At 33.7% G+C, this 21,304-nt stretch overlaps 1 protein-coding gene across 8 annotated transcripts in view; it reads right to left on the bottom strand.

Moving 5' to 3' along the window:
- The window catches only part of STAU2 (staufen double-stranded RNA binding protein 2), a 308,834-nt gene that overhangs the window by 263,197 nt on the left and 24,333 nt on the right, over window positions 1-21,304 (bottom strand). For 4 of the 8 annotated variants that reach the window (XM_061172221.1, XM_061172220.1, XM_061172223.1 and 1 more), the window contains one exon: window positions 3,385-3,544. In XM_061172221.1, coding sequence (XP_061028204.1) covers window positions 3,385-3,544 — 160 coding nt within the window. Of the gene's footprint in view, window positions 1-3,384; window positions 3,545-13,843; window positions 13,990-18,358; window positions 18,489-21,304 lie in introns of all 8 variants that reach the window. The other 4 variants (XM_061172216.1, XM_061172219.1, XM_061172217.1 and 1 more) reach the window with 3 other exon arrangements.

A 21,304-nucleotide genomic window follows, 5' to 3' on the forward strand; every position in this document is an offset into this window, starting at 1 on the left:
AGAAGAGATTGGTGGCTGCCAGAGGTGGGAAGTGGGGGGAAGCGTAATAGGTAAAGGGGGTCAAAAGGTACAAACTTCCAGTTATAAAATAAATAAATCATGGGGATGTAATATACAGCATGGTGATTATAGTTAATCATACTGTATTTTATATTTGAAAGTTGCTAAGAGAGTGTATCTAAAGCGTTCTCATCACGAGAAAGAAAATATTTTATAACTATGTATGGTGACAGATGTTAATGAGATATTGTGGTGATTTCACAACATATACAAATATCAAATCATTATGTTGTACACCTGAAACTAATATAATGCTATGTGTCAATTAGACTTCAATTTTTAAAAAGCACTATCCGTAAGGGAAAAGACTAATAAATTAGACTTCATTAATATAAAAATTTATGTTCATCAAAATGCACCATTAGGAATATGGAGATATTTGCCATACACATATCTGACAAAGTATATTAATCCAGAATATGTAAGAACCCTATAAGTCAATAAAAAATTGAAAAAATTTAAAAACTGACAAGGCAGTTTCTTAACAGGAAAAATATATCAACAGCAGAGAAGACCCTAATGCCAACAGGCATATGAAAAGGTGATCACTTTAATTATTAGGGAAATGCAAATTAAAACCACAATGAAATACTACTATATCCCCAGAAGAATAGGTAGAAATTTTAAGATACCCTATATTGACAAGGATGTGGAAAGCTCTCATATACTGCTAGTGGGAGGGAAATGTGATAAGTCTGACATTATGTATTACCACTGAAAACATGCATAACCTACGACCCAACAATTCCAATCCTAGCTACATCGCCAACAAAAATGTATACATACAAGAATGTTCATAGCAATCTTACTTCTAACAGCCCCAAACTAGAAGCAACCCAAATGTCCACCATTAGTATAATGAATAAGTAAATTGTGGTATATCCATGCAGTGGGATACTACATAGCAAAGAAATACTAGACTGTTAACACACAACACAATGAATCCCACAAACATGACATTAAGAAAAACAAGCTATCACAAAAAAGTATGATGCATGATTCCAACAAGCAGGCACAACAAATCTCGGATGACAGAGAGAAGAAGAGTGGTTCCTTTGGAGATGTTTAACCACTAAAAGAGGGCATGAGGGAGGCTTCTGAGGCACTGGTAAAGCCTGCAAAGTGTTCACAGTGCAAAACGCCATCAAGGCTCAAAAAACCATAATTTGTGCACCTGCCAGAACATAATATTATATTTTATTTTTTAAATTTACCTCAACAATGAATAAATGTGTAAAATGTCATACAAAAAAATAAAAATAAATAAAATTAAAATTTACCCCCCAAAATCTACTCATTCTGTCAGCTCACTGCAACATTCCATGGTGGAAACTCTTATCTCCACTGGTCTGAAAGGCCAGTGAGCCAGACTCTCTCCTGTTTCCTTCCTCTAACTCCCTTGCTAGTTTACCTCTGGCTACAACCCTTGGAAGTGGACCTGACCCAAAGCTCAGCACACAACTGCTCTTGCTTCACAGCATCTGCCCTGGGGGGCTGGTCCACAAGCATGGCTTCCACCAGTGGATCAGTAACACTTGTCCTTCTGTCCATTCCAACTGCCATGCCAATATTCCAGCAGAGGAGGGGGCAACAGCATTCCATGCACATGTGTTTCTTTTCTTTCTTCACCCGTAAACTATGGCAGTGGTTTCCTAACTGACTTTGCTTTTGGTATTTTCCACCTCCCATTCACATGTCAAACTCAACTTCCTAAACTGCTCTTTTAAACACATCATCCACCTGCTCGTGAAAATTAATCCAAACTATGGATAAAATTTATCTCCTAAAGCTGCAGTCAAGTCCATCACAATCTACTTTCTAACTACATCTCTAGTCTTGTCTCTTACTAGCCACTTACCTGCTCTAATTAAAAACCGTCTACAAAAAAAATTTTTTTTGCAAAACCCATCATCCAGATTCCCGTTCCAATGCCCTTCCTCATCATATTCCTCAGCCTGGAATATTCTTTTCTCTCCTCTATACCTGCCTACTCTCTATTCATGACCTATATCTCACCTCATCTACTTCAGTCCATGTTTATCATTACTTATAATACTGATGCCTATTATTACTCACTTGGTACTTAATCTTTACCACTGAGTTACATGTTTTATGTAAATGACTAAAATCCTCACAGCAAAGGACAATGGTTTATAACTCTTAGATATATTAAAACAAACGCTTAATAAATAGAGGTGGTGGTGTGGTGCTAATGATCAACCAGTCATTTGAAGAGAGTTTTAAAAGTTAAAAAAGTAGATAGCCTCTTACCAGCTTCAAGCTGAATTGGTTTTTTTTCTTTATTATCATAATATTTTGGCTTATTTACCCATACTTAATAAATACTGGAACCAGCTGAACAGATGCAAAAGGCCTACTACTAGGAAAGTCATGGAGTTCTGGAAAAAGCAGTCCTTGAAAGAGGAGACTGTCTGCCTAACACGTGCCACATGGGAAAGAAGCGTCCGACCTGACTGGGCAGAAGCCTGTGAGCTGTAATTCAGCAGACTACAGAGTCACTGCTGGCAGGCAAAACGTCTTTGTTCACTCCATCACAAAAGCACTCCACCTAAAGCAGAATCGGTCAGAAGGTAACCACTTGCATTAACAGGTTAACAGATGAGTGAATGGACACAGGGCTGGCACTAAACTTATGGAACTTTATTAATTTGAGGCTACCAATTCACGCACTGTGTCTGATACAGGTTTGCGCTTCCCAATAGGTAACTGGACGTATAATGTTTTTGGTACTGCATGCAATTAGAACAACTTTTTAAAATTATTCTTAGGAGCTTAAAATTAGAACACTCATTTACTTAGCAGTATATTACACACAGGTGGGTTTTTTGGATTTGTGGGTTTCTTAAACTCCATATGAATGTTCTAAATGTAAATGGCAACCATTCCTACATGAACAAATAAAATAATAAGATGCTTAGGGCTAATTTTATAATTTTCTATTAAACTAAAGAATAACTATTTTTAATTATTAAATTATATATTATATATTTAGAAAGAGAAATTGATCATTTCTATCTTTGCTTTAGAAAAAAAAACTCAGTCCTATTTTCTGTTCTTTGTATCCAAATGTCTTTTTATCACACATAAAAAGTAAATAATGCACCTTTAGAGTATCCACTAAAGCAAATTTTTAAAATAATTACAATTACCGTCTCCATTCTCTCACCTTCAGTTATTATTCGGCTGTCTTTACCATCTGTGCTGTCAATACCTGTTGACTATGCAATGGGTCTGTATGAAGGAAAATACAGAGAACAGCACATGCAGAAGATGACAACAGGAGGAAACGAGTCAGGGCCATACCTGGGTTATTGTTAACACTGCTTTTGGGTGGCTTCTGAACTGGTTTGGGAAGCGTAGATTCAGTCAAAGCTTTGTTAGCGACAGCTTGCTGGGCCTTCTTTATACTGCTCCCTTCGGATTCCCATGTCTGCTCCCCAAGACTCAGCTGCACTGAGAACATCTTGGAAAAACATACAGAGACAAAGAAAACATTGAAATTTTTCAGAAAATAAAGTGTGCTGAGAGAAAAATAGGTACACCACAGAATCAAAATTTTAGAGCTAGAGTTGAGCTTACAGATCATTTGCAACAAAAATCTTATTCTAACTAGTGAACGAATTTTAAGAGATTGTGCCAAATTCGGTTCTATCCGAAGGCTTAACGGCAGCTCTAAGTGTACATGTTGGCTAGAATATATCAAGAAGAAATCGCTTCCCTAAATGGAATCATACTGTTAATGTCAGTCAAATAGTCCTCAAAAAAGCAGAATAAGAACAAAGAGTAAGAGAAACTATACGAGAATCCGAAAGGTCCTGTCTCTGTAACTTTTACAAAATCTAATTCCTTAAACTTTATACTTAGCACAATCTAGTCAGTGAGTCAGGAAATCCAATTAAATATTCTGTCACCAAGGAACTCTCAATCCTCCCCAACCAACCTTTAACCAGTCACCAAATTCAGTCAATTTTAACCTCATGAATATTTCTCAAACCTCCTTCCTCTCTCTGCCAGTGACACTGCTGCACTAGATACAGTCTTTCATCATCTTAGCTTAGATATAATAATCTCCCAACTGACTGCTGCTAAATCGAACTATCTTTTGAAAACTCAAATCCAATTGCATCATTCCAAACAACACCAGGTTAAAAACCTTCGATTGTTCCCCTTGTAACATGGCACAAAGGAACCACTTGTCCATCTTCATTTCACACCCACCCCTCCCCTTGCACATCCTAACGTTCCATTTACACCAGATTTCCATATGCATCCAAAAACCTATTGTTCACCTTTAAAATTTAGGATCAGTTACAGGATACACATACAATCCACTGTTTTACTCCACAGACAGCTTACTACTTTGTAGGAATACAAGGTATGAACCTCAAAATACTTATTAATTATGAAGAAATAAATGTCTTTGCAGGAAAGAAATCAGGTAGAAAATACCTTTAACAACAGAGTGATTAAAGTTAGCATCATCAATAATCATTCAAAGGGACATCATGTGCCTCCTGATATGATGCAATGAGAAGTATGTAGCATTCTTGGCTAAAAATGTTTACCCTGAATCTAATCATAGGGAAACAATCAGGCAGATCTGGGTTATGGTATATTCTATAAGACAACTGACCTAAACTCTTCAAAACTGTCAATATTATGAAAGAAAAAACCAAACAAAAGAATCCAAGGGGGCTGTCCTAGATTAAAGGATGCTGAAGAGACATGATAGGGTGTAATAAAGTACAATGTATGATCCCTGACTGGATTCGTACTGGGAAGAAAAGTATAAAGGGCATTTAGAGAACAACCAGGGAAATTTGACTATAGACTATAATGTACTAAACAAACTCAGTCAAGTTTAAATTTCTTGAGTGATTATAGTACTATGGTTATGAAGAAGAATGTCTTTGGTCTTACAAGATAGATATACAAGTATTTAAGGATAAAATGTCATGATGGTTGAAATTTATTTTCAAATTGTTCAAGGAAAAAGTATGTATTTATACAGAAGGAGCAAGAAAAGAAGTAAATGTAGCAATGCAGTAAATAACGTAATGATTAGTAAATCTGAAAGATCCATTATACTGCTCTTTCAATTTTTCCTGTAGGTTTTCAATTTTTCAAAATACAGAGTTGAAAATATTTATAATCATTTGAAATTCAAAATATGTACATATCTATTAAAAGTGAATAATTTTTCTTTTATTCTGATTCAGTTTAAAATTTTTACCTAAAACATATCTTTAATTCATTTACCCGATTTTAAAATGATTTTTCAATGACTAGGTCTTTTGGCTTTCAAATTACAGTATATAACAAAGAACTCTGCCACAAAGAATATATTATCTCTCCCATTCTCCTCAAAATCAGTTCATGCTCCAGAATGTTCCATCCATTATTCTTCCATTAATTCAGGTTCAAAACCTCAATAGCTTCTTTGTTTATCCCTGCTTTCCTAAGACTTATTTAACAACACCGCAAAACTGTTTCTTGCTATTTCTGTTGTCACCACCTTAGTCTAAAGCCCCTATAAACTCAGATTTCCTGCCTCCTAATCTTCCAGATGTCATCACTTTCCCAGTCTTACTGGCCAGACACCTTTGAATGGTCTTCCTTGTCTGCTCCATTTCTCTCTGCATTCTCCCCTGCATCCAGCTGATTCAACTTCAAAAATATTTTTCAGATCTGCCCTTTCTTTGTAATGTTTGCCAATGTCTTAGTGAAGAGTATCAATGTATCCCTCTCCTAAATTACTACAAGACCATCCTAATATCACTCCTTTAACATAAGACTTTCCCATTCAAACTATCCTTCTTGGGAATTCCCTGGTGGTCCAGTGGTTAGTACTCCGCACTTTCACTGCTGAGGTCTGGGTTTGATCCCTGGTTGGGGAACTAAGATCCCACAAACCGCGCCATCACCAACATGAACATTCCATAAAATGCAAATGTATCCAAGTCTATCCTCTGCTTTTCTGAAACCTCTTAAGAATCCCACTACATTGTACACCTAAAACTTATACAACATTTTATGTCAATTATATCTCAATAAAACTGGAGAGAAAAAAACGAGTCCCACTACAATAAAAATTTTATAATTTTGAGTAGGACTCCTGGGACATACTGTTTATGAGCTGAAGTCACAATCCACCATTTACTATGTGTAACATTAGGGAAGTTAATTCTTTCCCTCTGTTTTCTTACTTCTTTAGTGAAAGTGGGGTAATAAGAACACAGAGAATGGTTGTGAAAATTAAAACAAAATTGTGTAGATGCCCCCATTTTAAATGTAGAGATTGTCAAACTGGATAAAAAAACAAAATCCAACTGTATGCTACCTTCAACTATAAAGACACATGGTTTAAAAGCAATGGGATAGAAAAAACTATATCATGATAACATAAAGCAATGAAAGGTCAGAATGGTTATATAAATATCAGACAAAGTAGATTCCAGAGCAAAGACTACTACCAGTGATAACAAAGGTCATTTCATAATGATAAAGGGGCCAGTTAATCAAGAAGAGGATTAACAATCTTAAACACTTGGGTGACTTATAACAGAGTTTCAAAATACATGAAGCAAAAACTAACAGAACTGCAAAGAGAAATAAAGAATGCACAATTAAAGTCAGAGATTCAATACCTCTCTCCCAATAATTGATATAACAATGACCAAGCAGGCAACAGGAGGAATATAGTAGACCTGAACAACACTATCAACCAACATGACCTGATTGCAATGTTTTTAAAACACTCTACCCAAGAAGAGCAAATATACATTTGTTCTCAATTTCTCACAAAAAATTTACCAAGACAGACAATATTCTGGACCATAAAACAAGTCACAACAAATTCTAAGGAGTCAAGTGATGAACAGTATGCTCTCCGACCACAATGGAATTAAATTAGAAAATAATAACAGAAAGATCTCTGGAAAATCTCCAAATATTTCGAAACTACATAACACATTTCTAAATAACCTATGGGTAAAAGAAGAAACCAAGGGGAAAACAGAAAGTATTTTAAACTGAATGAAAATGAAAACTCTACGTTTCAAAAGATGACACTGCTAAAACAGTACTAAAGGGAAATTTCTAGCACTAAATGCCTACACTAGAGAAGAAGTAAGGTCTCAAGTAAGTTAACTTCAGCTTTAATCTGAAGAAACCAGAAAAAGAGTAAATCGAACCTGAAGTAAATAGGAAAAAACATAATAAACGTAAAAGCAAACATAAGAAAATAAATATAGAAAAATAATAGAGAAAAAAAAATCAATAAAACCAAAAGCTGGTACTTCGCAAAGATCAATAAAATTTGTAAACCTCTGTGCAGACTAATCATGAAAAAAAGAGAAGCCACAAATTACCAGTATCAGGAATGAGAGAGGTGACATCACTACAGATTCTTAAAATATTAAAAAGAAACAAGGGAATATATTTTTAACAACTTTATGCCAATAAACTCAACAACATAAGTTCTTAAAAGCCACAGTTACTAAAGCTCATTCAAGAAGAAACAGGTAACCTGAACAGCATTATACATGTTAAGGAAATTCAATCTGTAATTTAAAATCTTTCCACAAAGAAAACCCCAGGCCCAGATGGTTTTGATGATAAATTCTACCATACATTTAAGAAAGAAATAATGCCAATTTACAAAAACTCTTCCCAAAACTTGAATCAGAAGGAACACCTCTCAACTTATTCTATGAAGCTAGCATTACCTTGATACCGAAACCAGAATAAGATACTACCAGCGAAAACAAAATAAAACTACACACCAATACCTCTCATAAAGATAAACATAAAAATCCTTAACAAAATATTAACAAATGGAATCTATCAATATAGAAATGAGATAATACTTTATAACCAAGCATTTTATCCCAGGAAGGCAAGGGTTGATTCCACATTTGAGAGTCAATCAATGTAACTCACAATACTAAGAGATTCAAAATGGAAAAATCATATGACCATCTCAATCAATGTAGAAGAACCATATGACAAAAACCAAGATCTATTCATGTTAAAACTCTCAGCAAAAAAAATAATAATAAAAAAATAAAATAAAGAAGAATTTCCTCAATCTGATTAAAGGCATCTACAGAAAAAGCTACATCTAACATCACAATTAATGAAGTTAGAGATATCTGCTCTCACTACTTTTATTCAACATTGCACTGTAAGTTCTAGCCAATGCAATTAGGCAAGAGAAATAAATAAAAGACATTCAGATTGGAAAGTAAGATTTAAAATTGTCTTTATTTACAAATAGCTTGTGGGACACCGACCAGAATCTTAAAAAAAAAAAGAAAGAAAAAGGCTACTAGAACTAATAAGTGAGTTTAGCAAGACTGTAAGATGCTAGATCAATATAGAAAAATCAGTGTATTTTTGAAGACTCACAGATATAGAAAACAAACTAGTGGTTACCAGTAGGGAGTGGGGGAGGGGTAATGTAAGGATGGGGGAGTGGAAGGTACAAACTACTGGGTGTAAGATAGGCTCAAGGATGTATTGTACAACACGGGGAATATAGCCAATATTTTGTAATAACTGTAAATGGAAAGTAACCTTTAAAATTGTATTAAAAATTTTTAGAAAAATTCTTAGGCACTGTGCAGATTCCCTATATTAGAGAGGCAGTTATTTTTAGCACTGTTTCACAGTATCAAAGAAAGTTAACCTACAATGGAAAAAGTAGGAATTTTCTGATTTCTGTATTCGCACTTTTATTCTACATACTCTCATACGTGTATATTTATACACAAATGTTATACATATATTTCAATGCTTTAATATGTATAAAATAAAATATATAAAACAGAAAAATATCAGTGTATTTTTATACACTAGCAATGCTTAATAAGAATTATAAATTGAAATTTGAAAAAAATACCACTTAAAATAGCATCAAAAATATGAAATAGAGATAAACCTAAAGATGAGAAATACCTGTCCACTGAAAACTACAAAATATTGTTGACAGAAATTAAAGAATATCTAAATAAATAAGAGATACTCTGTTCATAGGTTGGAAGACTCAGTTTTTCTAACATGTTAATTTTCCCCAAATTGAGCTATAAATTAATTGCAATTCTATTCAAAATCCCAGCAAGGTGCTTTATAGAATGGACAAGCTGACTTTAAAATTCATATGAAAATGCAAAGGATGTTGAATAGCCAAAACAACTCTGAAAATGAAGAACAAAATTAGAGGGCTTGTACTACCAGATTATAAAGCTACAGTAATCAAAACAGCATAGTATTTGCATAAAGATAGGAAAATAGACCAACAGAACAGAACAGAGTCCAGAAATAAACAAACATATACATGGACAGCTGATTTTTGATAAAGGTGCCAAGGCAATGCAGTAAGGAAAGGAAAATCTCTTCAACAACTGGACATCCATATGGAAAAATATATACATATATCTTGTTCCATAACTCAACATACACAAAAATTAACTCAAAGTGGCAATTAGACCTAAATATAAGACCCAAATGTAAAAACTTAAACTATATAACATCCAGAAGAAAGCACAGAAGAAAATCTTATGACCTTTAACGGGGCAAAGATTTCTTAGATATAATACCAAAAGCAAAATCTATAAGAGAACAAATGGATAAACTGGAGTTCATCAAAATTAACAATTACTGCTCTTCAAAAGACAATGTGAAAAAAAGATAAGCCACAAAGAAGCGGAAATAATTGCAAAGCACATATCTAATAAAGGACTTGAATCCAGAGTATACAAAGAGAGGCATCGCAGAAAACAGCAGAGTAGAAAGCTCCAATAAGGAACAGTGTCTGTCATATTATAAATACTCAATAGACATTTTACCAAGGATTTTTTAATCCTATATACAACTAACATGCAATGAGACAATTATCTGGGTACCTCCATCATCAACATAATTGCTGAAATTTACAAATCATCATTCCATTATACTACACTAGAATAGGTATTATAGTTCTCAAATTACAGATGAGAAAGCTGAGATTCTAAATTAGTTGTTCAAGGCCACACAAGCTGGATAATGCAGGGCAAAGATCACGCTTGGTAAATCTAGCAAGAATTAAAAAAAAAAAAAAAAAAGACCACTTCGCTTCAAGGCCACTGGGTAATACTGCCTCCCTCAGTGATATCTATTCCAAAGTAAACCTTCTCAAAGTGTCAGTACGAGAGCAGTTTTCTTAACACTTAGCCGTGCACATACACAACTCATCAAAATAGGGAAATAAAGTAAAAAAAGAAAATACCACTTTATGTTATTCATGGCTCTCTTCCTTATACTCTATATTATAATAGTCTTCTGAGATTTGAGAAAATCAAAACAATTCATAGGAAAAATAAAGAACTGGATTTAGGTACTTAAGAGATACAGCAATGTTATAGTAACTCACGTTAATATAAGGTGTAACAAATTACTTCAGAGTTCAATTAAAAAGTGAGTATAAAAACAAAAGGGGACAAGGCAAACATTAAAATATTTTTTATTTAGGGCTTCCCTGGTGGCACAATGGATAAGAATCTGCCTGCCAATGCAGGGGACACAGGTTCGATCCCTGGTCCGGGAAGATCCCACATGTCGCGGAGCAACTAAGCCCATGCACCACAACTACTGAGCCTGCGCTCTAGAGCCCGCGAGCCAAAACTACTGAAGCTCACGTGCCACAACTACTGAAGCCCGCGTGCCTAGACCCAGTGGTGCTCCGCAAAAAGAGAAGCCACAGCAATGAGAAGCCCGAGCACCACAACGAAGAGTAGCCCCCGCTCACTGCAACTAGAGAAAGCCCGCGCGCAGCAATGAAGACCCTATGCAGCCAAAAATAAATAAATAAATAAATAAATAATTTTTAAAATATACATATTTTTTATTTAATAGTCACACATTAAAAGTTCTACAAGTTGTTCACATTCTGTAAGACTCAATGGAGGAAAGAGGAAAGCATGTAGATAGATCACTACCTCCCATGAAGTATGTATAAGAAGACAATTCTATACCACCCTGAAGACATTAATCTCTATCTTGTGTTTCTCAACTCTGGATGCACATCGGGGTCATTTGAGAGCTTTACAAAAATCCTGATGTCTAGGCCTCATCCAAGACCACTTAAATTAGAATTTCTGGGAGTGAGACTCAGGCATAAGTATTTTTTTAAATTTTAAAATCCCTTGGTGATTCCAATGAATAGCCAAGGCTGAAAACCACTACTGTAAGTGTGTGTGTGTGTGTGTGTGTGTGTGTAAAATATATATGCATATATATGGAAATTGCCATATAACTGGTTAATGTCCCAAGAAAATTAATGAGTTGGGCCTAGGTTTAAATTTTTCATGCCAGAGATAATCATTTATTTCATTAAAATACAGTTTATATCTCACTTAAAACCACTGGTAGACATGCATAAATGCAAAGGACTTTGCTTTCCACAAAAAGGATCCAGACCTAGCCAATTAATATTAACAATAATTATTAATTAATACTATTTAGGCTCATAAATACTATCTTTCATTCAAGATTATGCTAATTATTCTAGTACTCACTCTTTAAAAATGAGCAACAGGCTAAATGGTGTGGTCTATGACCAAAGCACCCAGAGCAGTAGGTGTAGGTTGGCAAAGGGATCTCTAGATCTCCCTAAAACCCAAGGGAATCTGGGACTGTCTAGAAAAAAGAATGTGGACCACAACAAACCTGGTCCATTAGAAGGGGAATTTAATGACACAGAAGAAAGTTAAGGGAGGGGAGGGGAGAGAAAGCTGGAGGAATGACCTTGAATAGGTGAGAAGGGTTGGGATTTAGTACAGAAATAGAGGGGTTGGCCTCTACAAGTCGTTCATCTGTAACTCGGAAGGGAAGGCAGAGTTGGGATTTGGGTTGGGATTTTGCTAAGCATGTACTAACCAAGGGGGGAAGAGAGTTGAGGGTACATACAAAGCATATGGAATTTAAGCTAGATAAAGAAACATGTGAGGACTGAGGGAAGTAAGAAATAGTAAAAAGGTGGTGGAATCAATGGATTTGTGGTGTGGAAGGACTATTGAAGTCAGACTATTAGAGGGAATGAAATAGGTGTCAGAGACGAATGAATGCTTGAGATTATAATTATGGAGGGTCTTGCAGTTATTGGTAATGATAAAATCAAGAATGTGATCACAGGAATGAGTGGCTGAAGGAGAGTGGAAGACAAGATAATTGGAGACATGCAAGAAACTGAAATGTCAGCATGTTGGAACAACCATCATTTAGACAATGATATCATCAAAAATTAAAACAGGATGAGTATTGTAGAGAGTGAAAGTGAGCCGTGAGAAATGTGATGGAATCACCCAGAGGTCAGCAAATGACTACTGTGATGTTACATTGGGGGTTAGTCTATTAACATGAAATTCAAACCTGGGGGTCTATCTCAAGGAAGAATACCTGGAATTGGCCATGAGAAGCAAAGAGGACACATACTAGAGGAACCATGAACTGTAGAAGAATAAAATATTTCTTACCCTAAATAAGCTCAGTCTCATACAATAATAATGACCAACAAATATCATGGTACCACAGCACAGTAACGACTACAACTAAGAAAGTCGGAACCTGCTGGAGGCCCAGCGGAAGGAGCAGAGAAGTTTCACAAAGGTTTGAAAGATGTGAGATGTGTGTTCAAACCTGACAGATGTGAAAAAACATGAGACATTATAAGAAATGAAAACAGTTCTACATGATTAAGGGCAGAAAGAATGAGTATGAAATAGATATGATTAACGGGAATGGAAGAGGATCAGGATATAAGACTAGAGAGGTAGACCAAGGCCACTACCTTTTTCTCTGAACAAAAAATAATATGAACAAATTAAAGGGCTGCCCAGAAATCCTTCATAAAAGCCTCTAATATGGAATAAAATTGATGGATTTCAGTTTCATCTTATTTTCCTTACTTTGAAGGAGATGCTAGAAAACAAATAATCCTGTGCTTTATGAAGATTAACCAACTTTTAGAGAATCAATTGCTTCCACACTGTATACAAAAATTTATAATCATTATCATAATCTCCAATATCCAAGATTAAAAATGTGCCAAGGAAATTTGTACACAACTGAGTTTTTAAAAACAGATTAATAGAGCTCAAACATAAATGCATTAGTCATAGATTTCTTTGCAACATGTATACGTAAAAACATATATGTATGAGGCTATATAAAAATATAAATCAATTTTCCATTTAAAAGAATATTATAACTGAATACATAGATAACAACAAAACTGGTATATACAAATTTTATAAATGGTGAATCTTAGAATTAAAAATCATATTGGAAAAGACATCTCACTAAGTAACTGCTGTTATATTTTACTCTGTATCCATTTTTCTGTTAGCAGTTACTATGTAATGGAAAAAGCACAGTACTTGCAAGCCACAGAATACATGTTCAAGCGCTGGCACTGGCACTCATGAACTATAAAGCAAGTTACTTAACTTTTCCGTGCCTGAGTTTCTTAAAAGGAAATCAAAAATCCATATCTCATGTGGTTTCATTAAGGTTTTTATGAAGTACTGTCTCTGAAAGAGCTCTGTAAACCATAATGAGCTATAAAATTGTTTAGTTACAGACTGCAAAATATTTTTAGTAGAGAACTAAGAGCCTTTACGCCATCTACTACCCCCTCCCCGCCAAAAAGCACAATTAAAACCTGAGGTGATAAATCTGATAGACTTTGATAAGCATGTCTCACCACCTCTCTTCAAAACCTTACCTTCGAATGAGCAGGCCCTCTTTCTTTCAGAAGTTTATACTGGGGTTGGACTCTATTGAAACGGGCTAACTCATTTACCAGACACATTGGAGTTTTCTCTTTGGGGTTTGCCATTTTATCTTGGAGAGAAGCTGTAAATAAAAAGGCTGTAAAGTTTTTGTGAAGAATGACTTTACAAAATGGAAGAAAAACTAGTTTTGACTTTTTTAGATTGAAATCAGATTGTATATTTGGATAAAATTATTTTCATGAATTTTATACAAAAATTTCAAATCACCTAAAGTCTTCCATTACATGCAACAGAAATATGTATCACATTTTCAACAATAAATTAAGGTAACTTTTTTTCCTAAGTACCTAAATTGCTCTCTATACATATATATATGATAACAGCATGCTTAAAGATTTAAAACAATATAAGATTATAATAATTTTTAATTGATCCTGTAACTTTCCTTTCCACTCAAGAAATTTTAGCATAAACACATAATTCTTATTCTTATTGCTATAAAACTAAATTTTATCTGCTTTTTCATCATTTGATCTTTCTTGTTTTCCTTCTCATTCTGAAGCAACATATTAATTGAAAAAGCTCTAGACTTGGGAATCAAGTCCTAAGTTTAATTACTAGCTCTCCCAACTACTATTTTTTAGTAACTTTTCTTTTTGTTTTTTTATTGAAACTTTGAAAAGAAGTAGAAAGAATAATTTAACAAATGACCATGCCCTTATCACCCAGAACTGAAATTAACACTTTCTGTTTGCTTTGTCTTACTTTAAAAAAAAAAAGAAAAAACAGTATTACATTCCAGTTAAGTTCCCTTTATCTTTTCCAGAAACTACCACTATGTGAATTTAAAATATATCCCTCCAGGATATTCTAAAATACACTTATATGAATGCATGCATATCCATGAAAAAATATACAGTATTGATATATGTAGTTTTAGAGTTCACATAAATAGTAATATAATAAACATATCATTTTCACAATTTTCTTCACTCTTCATTATGTTTTGGAGAGTTAACTTACACAGATCCAGTGCATTACTTTTAACTGCTGTATAATTTCCATCACAATATTTTATCATAAATTTTTTAATCTTCTCCCCACTGATAGTAGACATTTAGGTTATTTCCAATTCTTCACTCTTACAAATTAAAACACGCTAGCAAACAGCACTCAGAAGGACTGTACCAAATTACCTTCCCTTGGCAGCATGAGAATTACTATTTCCCTTCAACCTTGAAAACATGCAGTATAGTCAGATATTTTAATCTCTGACAATCTGATGTTTGACAAAACTTTGTTTTTGATCATTTGGGTTTCCTCTTCTGGGAACTGCTTCCGTCCTTTTTTCTATTGACTATTTTATGCATAATATCAATCTTTTATGGTCTGGGCCTTTTCTGCCTCAAGAAATCCTTCCCTAACCTGAAATGTCTTAATAATTTTTACTTAAATTTACTAAGCCTACTATTCTTTATCTATAAAATAAGGGTAACAATCTATCCTACTTAACTAACTCACAGATTGTTATAAGGTTAAGATTTTTAAATGCATGGTACTTTAAATTCTACCACAATTATTATTACAGCTTCAGAATATTTTCCTAACACTACAGTATTTTATCCTGTATTTTCCTTCATCTCATTTACAGACATATTTAACTGCTTTTTAGTTTTTCTTTCATCTCCCATTAATCAATGTTAAAAAACACTTTAAAACCCAAGCATAAAACATGCAAATGGATTACTTCCTGCCCAGTTAAACTGTAGTCACAATATATAGGGAATACATTAAATAAATGGAAATAGCTGATTTTAGGAACTTCATCTATAAACTTTCTATGGCAAGGTTTAATGTAGAAAATAGTATTCTTTTTAATACTTTTAATTAACTTTTTAATACCCTCTACAGGACTAATAATTTGGTACAATAACTTGATCACAATCATTATGATTAAGAAATTATTTTATAACAATACTACACAAATACCTAATAAGGCGTAAGTTTAAAAAAAAAAATCTAAGCAATCAACTGTAGGACCAATACAGCTGACAGCTAATTCTACAATTAAACCATTCTAAGTGGCTTACAAACCAAAAATAAATAAACCTAGTAATTATTATTTTTTGGAACAGCACAAAAAAGGCAAAGAATATTAGTCAAGAGAGGTTGAAGAAATCTGCATTTTACTTATTCCATTGTATATCATTCAAATAAACATTTTATAAACTGTACCAGAAAGTCAGTCATTACATAAAATACAAGGTGACCTGGTACTATAATCAATTTTGGTCCTTGCATACCATGGCATTAAATACTCAAGTACAATAGACAACACAGCTACCTGAATATCAAAAAGCAAAAGAAGAATGAAAATGAGAAAATACTGAAGCCTGGTAAAAATGAGTCAATTTTGCATAACACTAAAATAGCATTTATACTGCTACTATAACAATTTTCATAACTTACTAATGCTGCATATTCATCTATTATGATGGAAAAAATATTAGGAGCATAGCAAGAATAATGTGACAATTTTACAGTATAAAAATTAATAGCCTAGGATTTAAATATGTTTAAATGTGATTAAAATGATAAGTTTATAGCTCTGTAAACTTGGTAAGAAAATCTGATCTAAATTCTTTAAAGGAAAGTGCTAATAACATGGTATTAAACTTATATTCCATTAATTCTAACTTTCTGCTTCATAAAAATAACATGAATCCAATAATAGACTCATGGAATCCATTAATGAAATCCCACAATGGATTTAATGTGTGATTTAAGTTTTGGTGTGAAAGGTGTGCAAAATACATGTAAAATCTCACTTTGATAAAACTTTATAACTAAAACCCAAACATTTAAAGTTGGTAAATTTAAAAATAATTAGTTCTAGTTCATATGTTTTATTTTACAAAATGATTAAAATTTTATTTTCGATAGTTGTTCCTCTATTCAATCTGAAATCTTATTAGTATTAACTACTTGACAGAGATCAATGGTAGAGCAGTAATATCAAAATTAAACCAAAATTTTGACAAAATATCTACAAAATTATAAAACAAATTGGTCTATAAAAATTGGGATCTATCAACTTAATTTATATATTACTTTTTAGAAAAGTCAACAAGTACAAAAAGTGAGAAATATATACACTGTTGCATAAGTATACATTTTCAAGAGACTTAAGAATGTCCTCAATGAAGCTATTTTGAAACAGGCTTCAAGTCAATTTGGTGGCTGGAATAGTAGATACCTACTTAGAAGTAAATAAAATTAATGATAATGAATTTCACAATTCTAAAACTTTGCTTTTGAGAGAACAAATGCCATCTATTTAAGAGCCTGTTTTGGATATCTCTGCCACTGATTGATATCTACGTAACCTTGAGAAAGTACTTAAATCTCACTTTCCTGGACAGTAAAACAGAAATAATAGTTGTTTTTATATTAGTGGATTATGGTATTGGTTGAATGAAATGATGTAAGATACTATTAACAATAAGAATGCATTATTATTCTGCTTATAAGTAATCTGTTAAAGCACACTATCATCAAATATGCATACAGTGATATGATTTTATAAACTTTTTTCATGGCTTCCTAAGCTAAAATATTCTGAGTTAAAATGTTCGTTAGGATAAGCTGATTTTATTCATACAAATATACTTCTTTAATATTCTATAAAAAGCATGTATTTGTTATTATTTTTTCCACTGACTTACTATAACATATTAAGTTTGTTTCCACTGAAAAATCTCCAAGGGTGATATAAATTACATTTAAGATTTCTCATATTTTTGTTAGGGAATATTCTACCTTTATTGATATAAAATTTGTTTACATGTAACTCTCCGTAACTTTGATAAGTAACACTGGTAAAACAGCTATTCATAATAAAAGGATCTGCACACTCAGCAAAACAGAGACATAACTCTTTTGAGATAGATTGTTTTTATATCTTTATAAAATGTCCTGGACTCTGTGGGACTTGAATCTTCAAAATATACCAAGATAATACAGTTCACAGTTTTCAATTAACAGGCAAAATCCCTGTTCCAAAGGAGCTCAGAGTCTGGTAGAAAAACAGACACATACAAGAAACAAATACACTAAACTACAACATGAAAAGTTCTGTAGTAAGGCTGTTAGAAGGGACTCCTTAGGTGAACGGGGTGTTGAAAGGTAGGTTTCAAGAGGTGTTGATTAGATTAGTTAAGGAAAGTAGGCATTCACCAAGTTAGCAAGGAAGGAAGAGAGAAAGACAGTCCAGGCTTTTCCAGAGCACACATGCAGGAGAAAGCACAATAAACACATCACATTCTGGCAAATGCAAGTAGATCATTAGCAGACTATAAATGCAGAATAGGATATAGCAGAAAAAACTGTGTGACCAGAATCCACGAAAACACCAAGTTTCCTAAGCCAGAACTTAGAGTAGCAACATTTTTAAGGTAGTTAAATCACGGCCAGAGCTGTTGCTAGTAAATCATAGTCTACCTCACCTGCCAAGGCAAGTCTCTCCACAGAAGAATCCGTTTCCATCCCTGGTCCCAGAAAATGACTTGGACACAGTTTCTATGTCTCTTTGCTGGCTCCCCTTTCCCTATTCCCTGCTATTGGAAGGGACTCTTCCTAATTCCCAAGTAAAATAAAAAGAAAGAAAACAGAGTCAAAAAAGCAAGGAATTTACCTTCCAAAGGTTCTTGCCTTCTAGCAGAAATATAACTGTCTGTCCACAGCTGTAACTAAAACAAACCTTATAACTTCAAATTAGACCATAACCTAAGGTGGTCCAAGCAAAATCACCACCCAAGGATCAAACTGCTCTATTATAATTGTCTGTTAATTAAGAAAAATTAAAGTTCCTATCTCATATAGACACAAAAATAAATTCCAAAAGTATTAAAATGCAGAATATAAAAATATGACAAAAGCACAAGAAAACTTGGCTAAATATTTGTCATAATCCTGTAACATAGAAGGCTTTTCTAGATAAGAAACCTAAAAGACATAATGGGATAAACAGATTTAACAACACAAAAATTGTAAAACCTCTATAGAGCAGAACACACCATGAATGACACTAAAAAATAGTCAACAAACTAGGGAAGAAATACTTGTAACATGTGAAGAAAAACTGAAGAGGATAAAAATAAAATCCATAAAATATGAAGATGACATAAATCAATTTTTTAAAAAAATCCAACAGAAAAAAATGCACAATCAATTCATATAATGTATTCAGTAAACACATCTGTTCAAAAAGCTAGTGTTAAAAGAAATAAAAATTTGAATTCCAATGAGATATAATTTACCCCATTAGACTGATAAAATGAAAAAAAAAATCATATAAGTATTGACAAGGATGTGTGAAAATGGGTGCAAATTCTATTGATACAAACATAAATAAGTACACATTTTTTGGCGGGCAATCTGGGAATATTGATTAAAGTTTTTCAATTGCATCTATCTTTAAAACAGAAATTGTACGTCTAGGTAATTCATACTGCAGGAAGACTCGCATAAGATACACAATGACAACCTACATAGCAAGACTGTAATTGCAAGAGCTCTAAACAACCTAAATATTTATCCAGCAATAATTGACTGGCTACCTAAGCTACAATGGACGATGCAGCTTTGAAAAAAGAATGACGTAGTGACACGGGAAAACATTACAAAATGTTGAATGAAAAAAGCTGTAACAGCTCATTGTCTAATCTTATTTTTATTTTCTTTAAATCAAACGTGCATGTATTAAAGAAGCGGGGCTGGCAGCAGGGGGGTGTCCACTTTCTGCTTTGAAGTACTGCATTGTTTTACCTTTTTGTTTTTACTTTTTTTGAATATGCGTAACTTTTAAACCTAAAAAATTATTTTACAAAGCCATACCAAATGTTGGAAACAGTTTACAGTGGTAAGTCTTAGACTCTTAATTACTGTTGTCCTTTCTAAAGTACGTACCAAGGTTCTGACAGAAAGAAGATGCCCAAGGACCTGATTCAAAGCAGACCATAGTGTCACGCCTACAATCTCTGACTTTTCCAAGTGAAGCCACCTTGGGATTTAAACACTGCTAAAACATAGTATGGCCTTACTAACATTTGGTACGGTCAGTCTCCTTAACTCTAGCCATTCTAATAGGTGTGTAATGGTCAGTTTCCTTAACTCTAGCCATTCTAATAGGTGTGTAATGGTATCTCACTGTGGTTTCAATTAGCATCTCCCTCAAAACTAATAATGTTGAGCATCTTTTCATTTGTTTATATGTTATCTACATATATATATATATATATGAAGTACAGTGTCTATCTGAATATTTTTAATTAGGTCATTTCTTTTTCTTCTTGTTTTATCTGAAGAGTTCTTTGTATATTCTAAATACAAGTCATTAATCAGGAATATGCTTGGCAAAAAATTTTTCCCAGTATGTGGCGTCTCTTTTCATTCTCTTACCAGAGTCTTTCAAAGAGCAGGCTTTAATTTTAATAATGTCTAATGTATCAATTTGTTCAGTTATAGATTGTGCTTCTGGTGCTGTATCTAAGAAATCATTACCTACCTGAGGTCTCAAAGATTTTCTCCTGTGTTTTCTTCTAGAAGCTTTAGGTTGCAAAGTTAGGTCTCTGAACCATTTTGAATTAATTTTTCTACATGGTGCAAAGTATGGATTAAATTTCATTTTTTGTATATTGATATCCAATGTTCAAGCACTATTAGTGGAAAAGGTTATATTTTTCCCACTGTATTGCTTTTGTGGTTTTGTCAAAAATCAGTTATCTAGGGGCTTCCCTGGTGGCGCAGTGGTTGAGAATCTGCCTGCCAATGCAGGGGACACGGGTTCGAGCCCTGGTCTGGGAAGATCCCACATGCAGCGGAGCAGCTGGGCCCGTGAGCCACAACTACTGAGCCTGCACGTCTGGAGCCTGTGCTGCGCAACAAGAGAGGCCGCGACAGTGAGAGGCCCGCGCACCGCGATGAAGAGTGGCCCCCGCTTGCCGCAACTAGAGAAAGCCCATGCACAGAAACGAAGACCCAACACAGCCAAAAAAATAAAAATAAATAAATAAAAATTTTTTTAAAAATCAGTTATCTATATGTAAGTATGTTTATTTCTGGACTACCTATTCTGTTTCATTGATCTGTTTGTCCACCTTTATGCCAATGCCATTTTTACCATAGCTTTATAAAAATTCTTGAAATTAGGTAGTGTTGGCTCCCCAGTACTGTTCTTTTTCAAAGTTGTTTTAGATATTCTAAGTTCTTGCAATTCCATGTGAAATTATTTTAGGCAAAAATGCCTTCAAGGATTAGAGTAGAATTCCCCTGAATTTACAGATTAATGTGGTGAAATTTTAACAAAGTTGAGCCTTCCAACCTGTGTACATGACATACAGTCAATTCTCATTACTGAGATGATGATATCTCAATGACAGCTATGTTTTTTA

The sequence above is a fragment of the Eubalaena glacialis genome, chromosome 17 (genome assembly GCF_028564815.1).
Source record: "Eubalaena glacialis isolate mEubGla1 chromosome 17, mEubGla1.1.hap2.+ XY, whole genome shotgun sequence".
NCBI lineage: Eukaryota > Metazoa > Chordata > Mammalia > Artiodactyla > Balaenidae > Eubalaena > Eubalaena glacialis.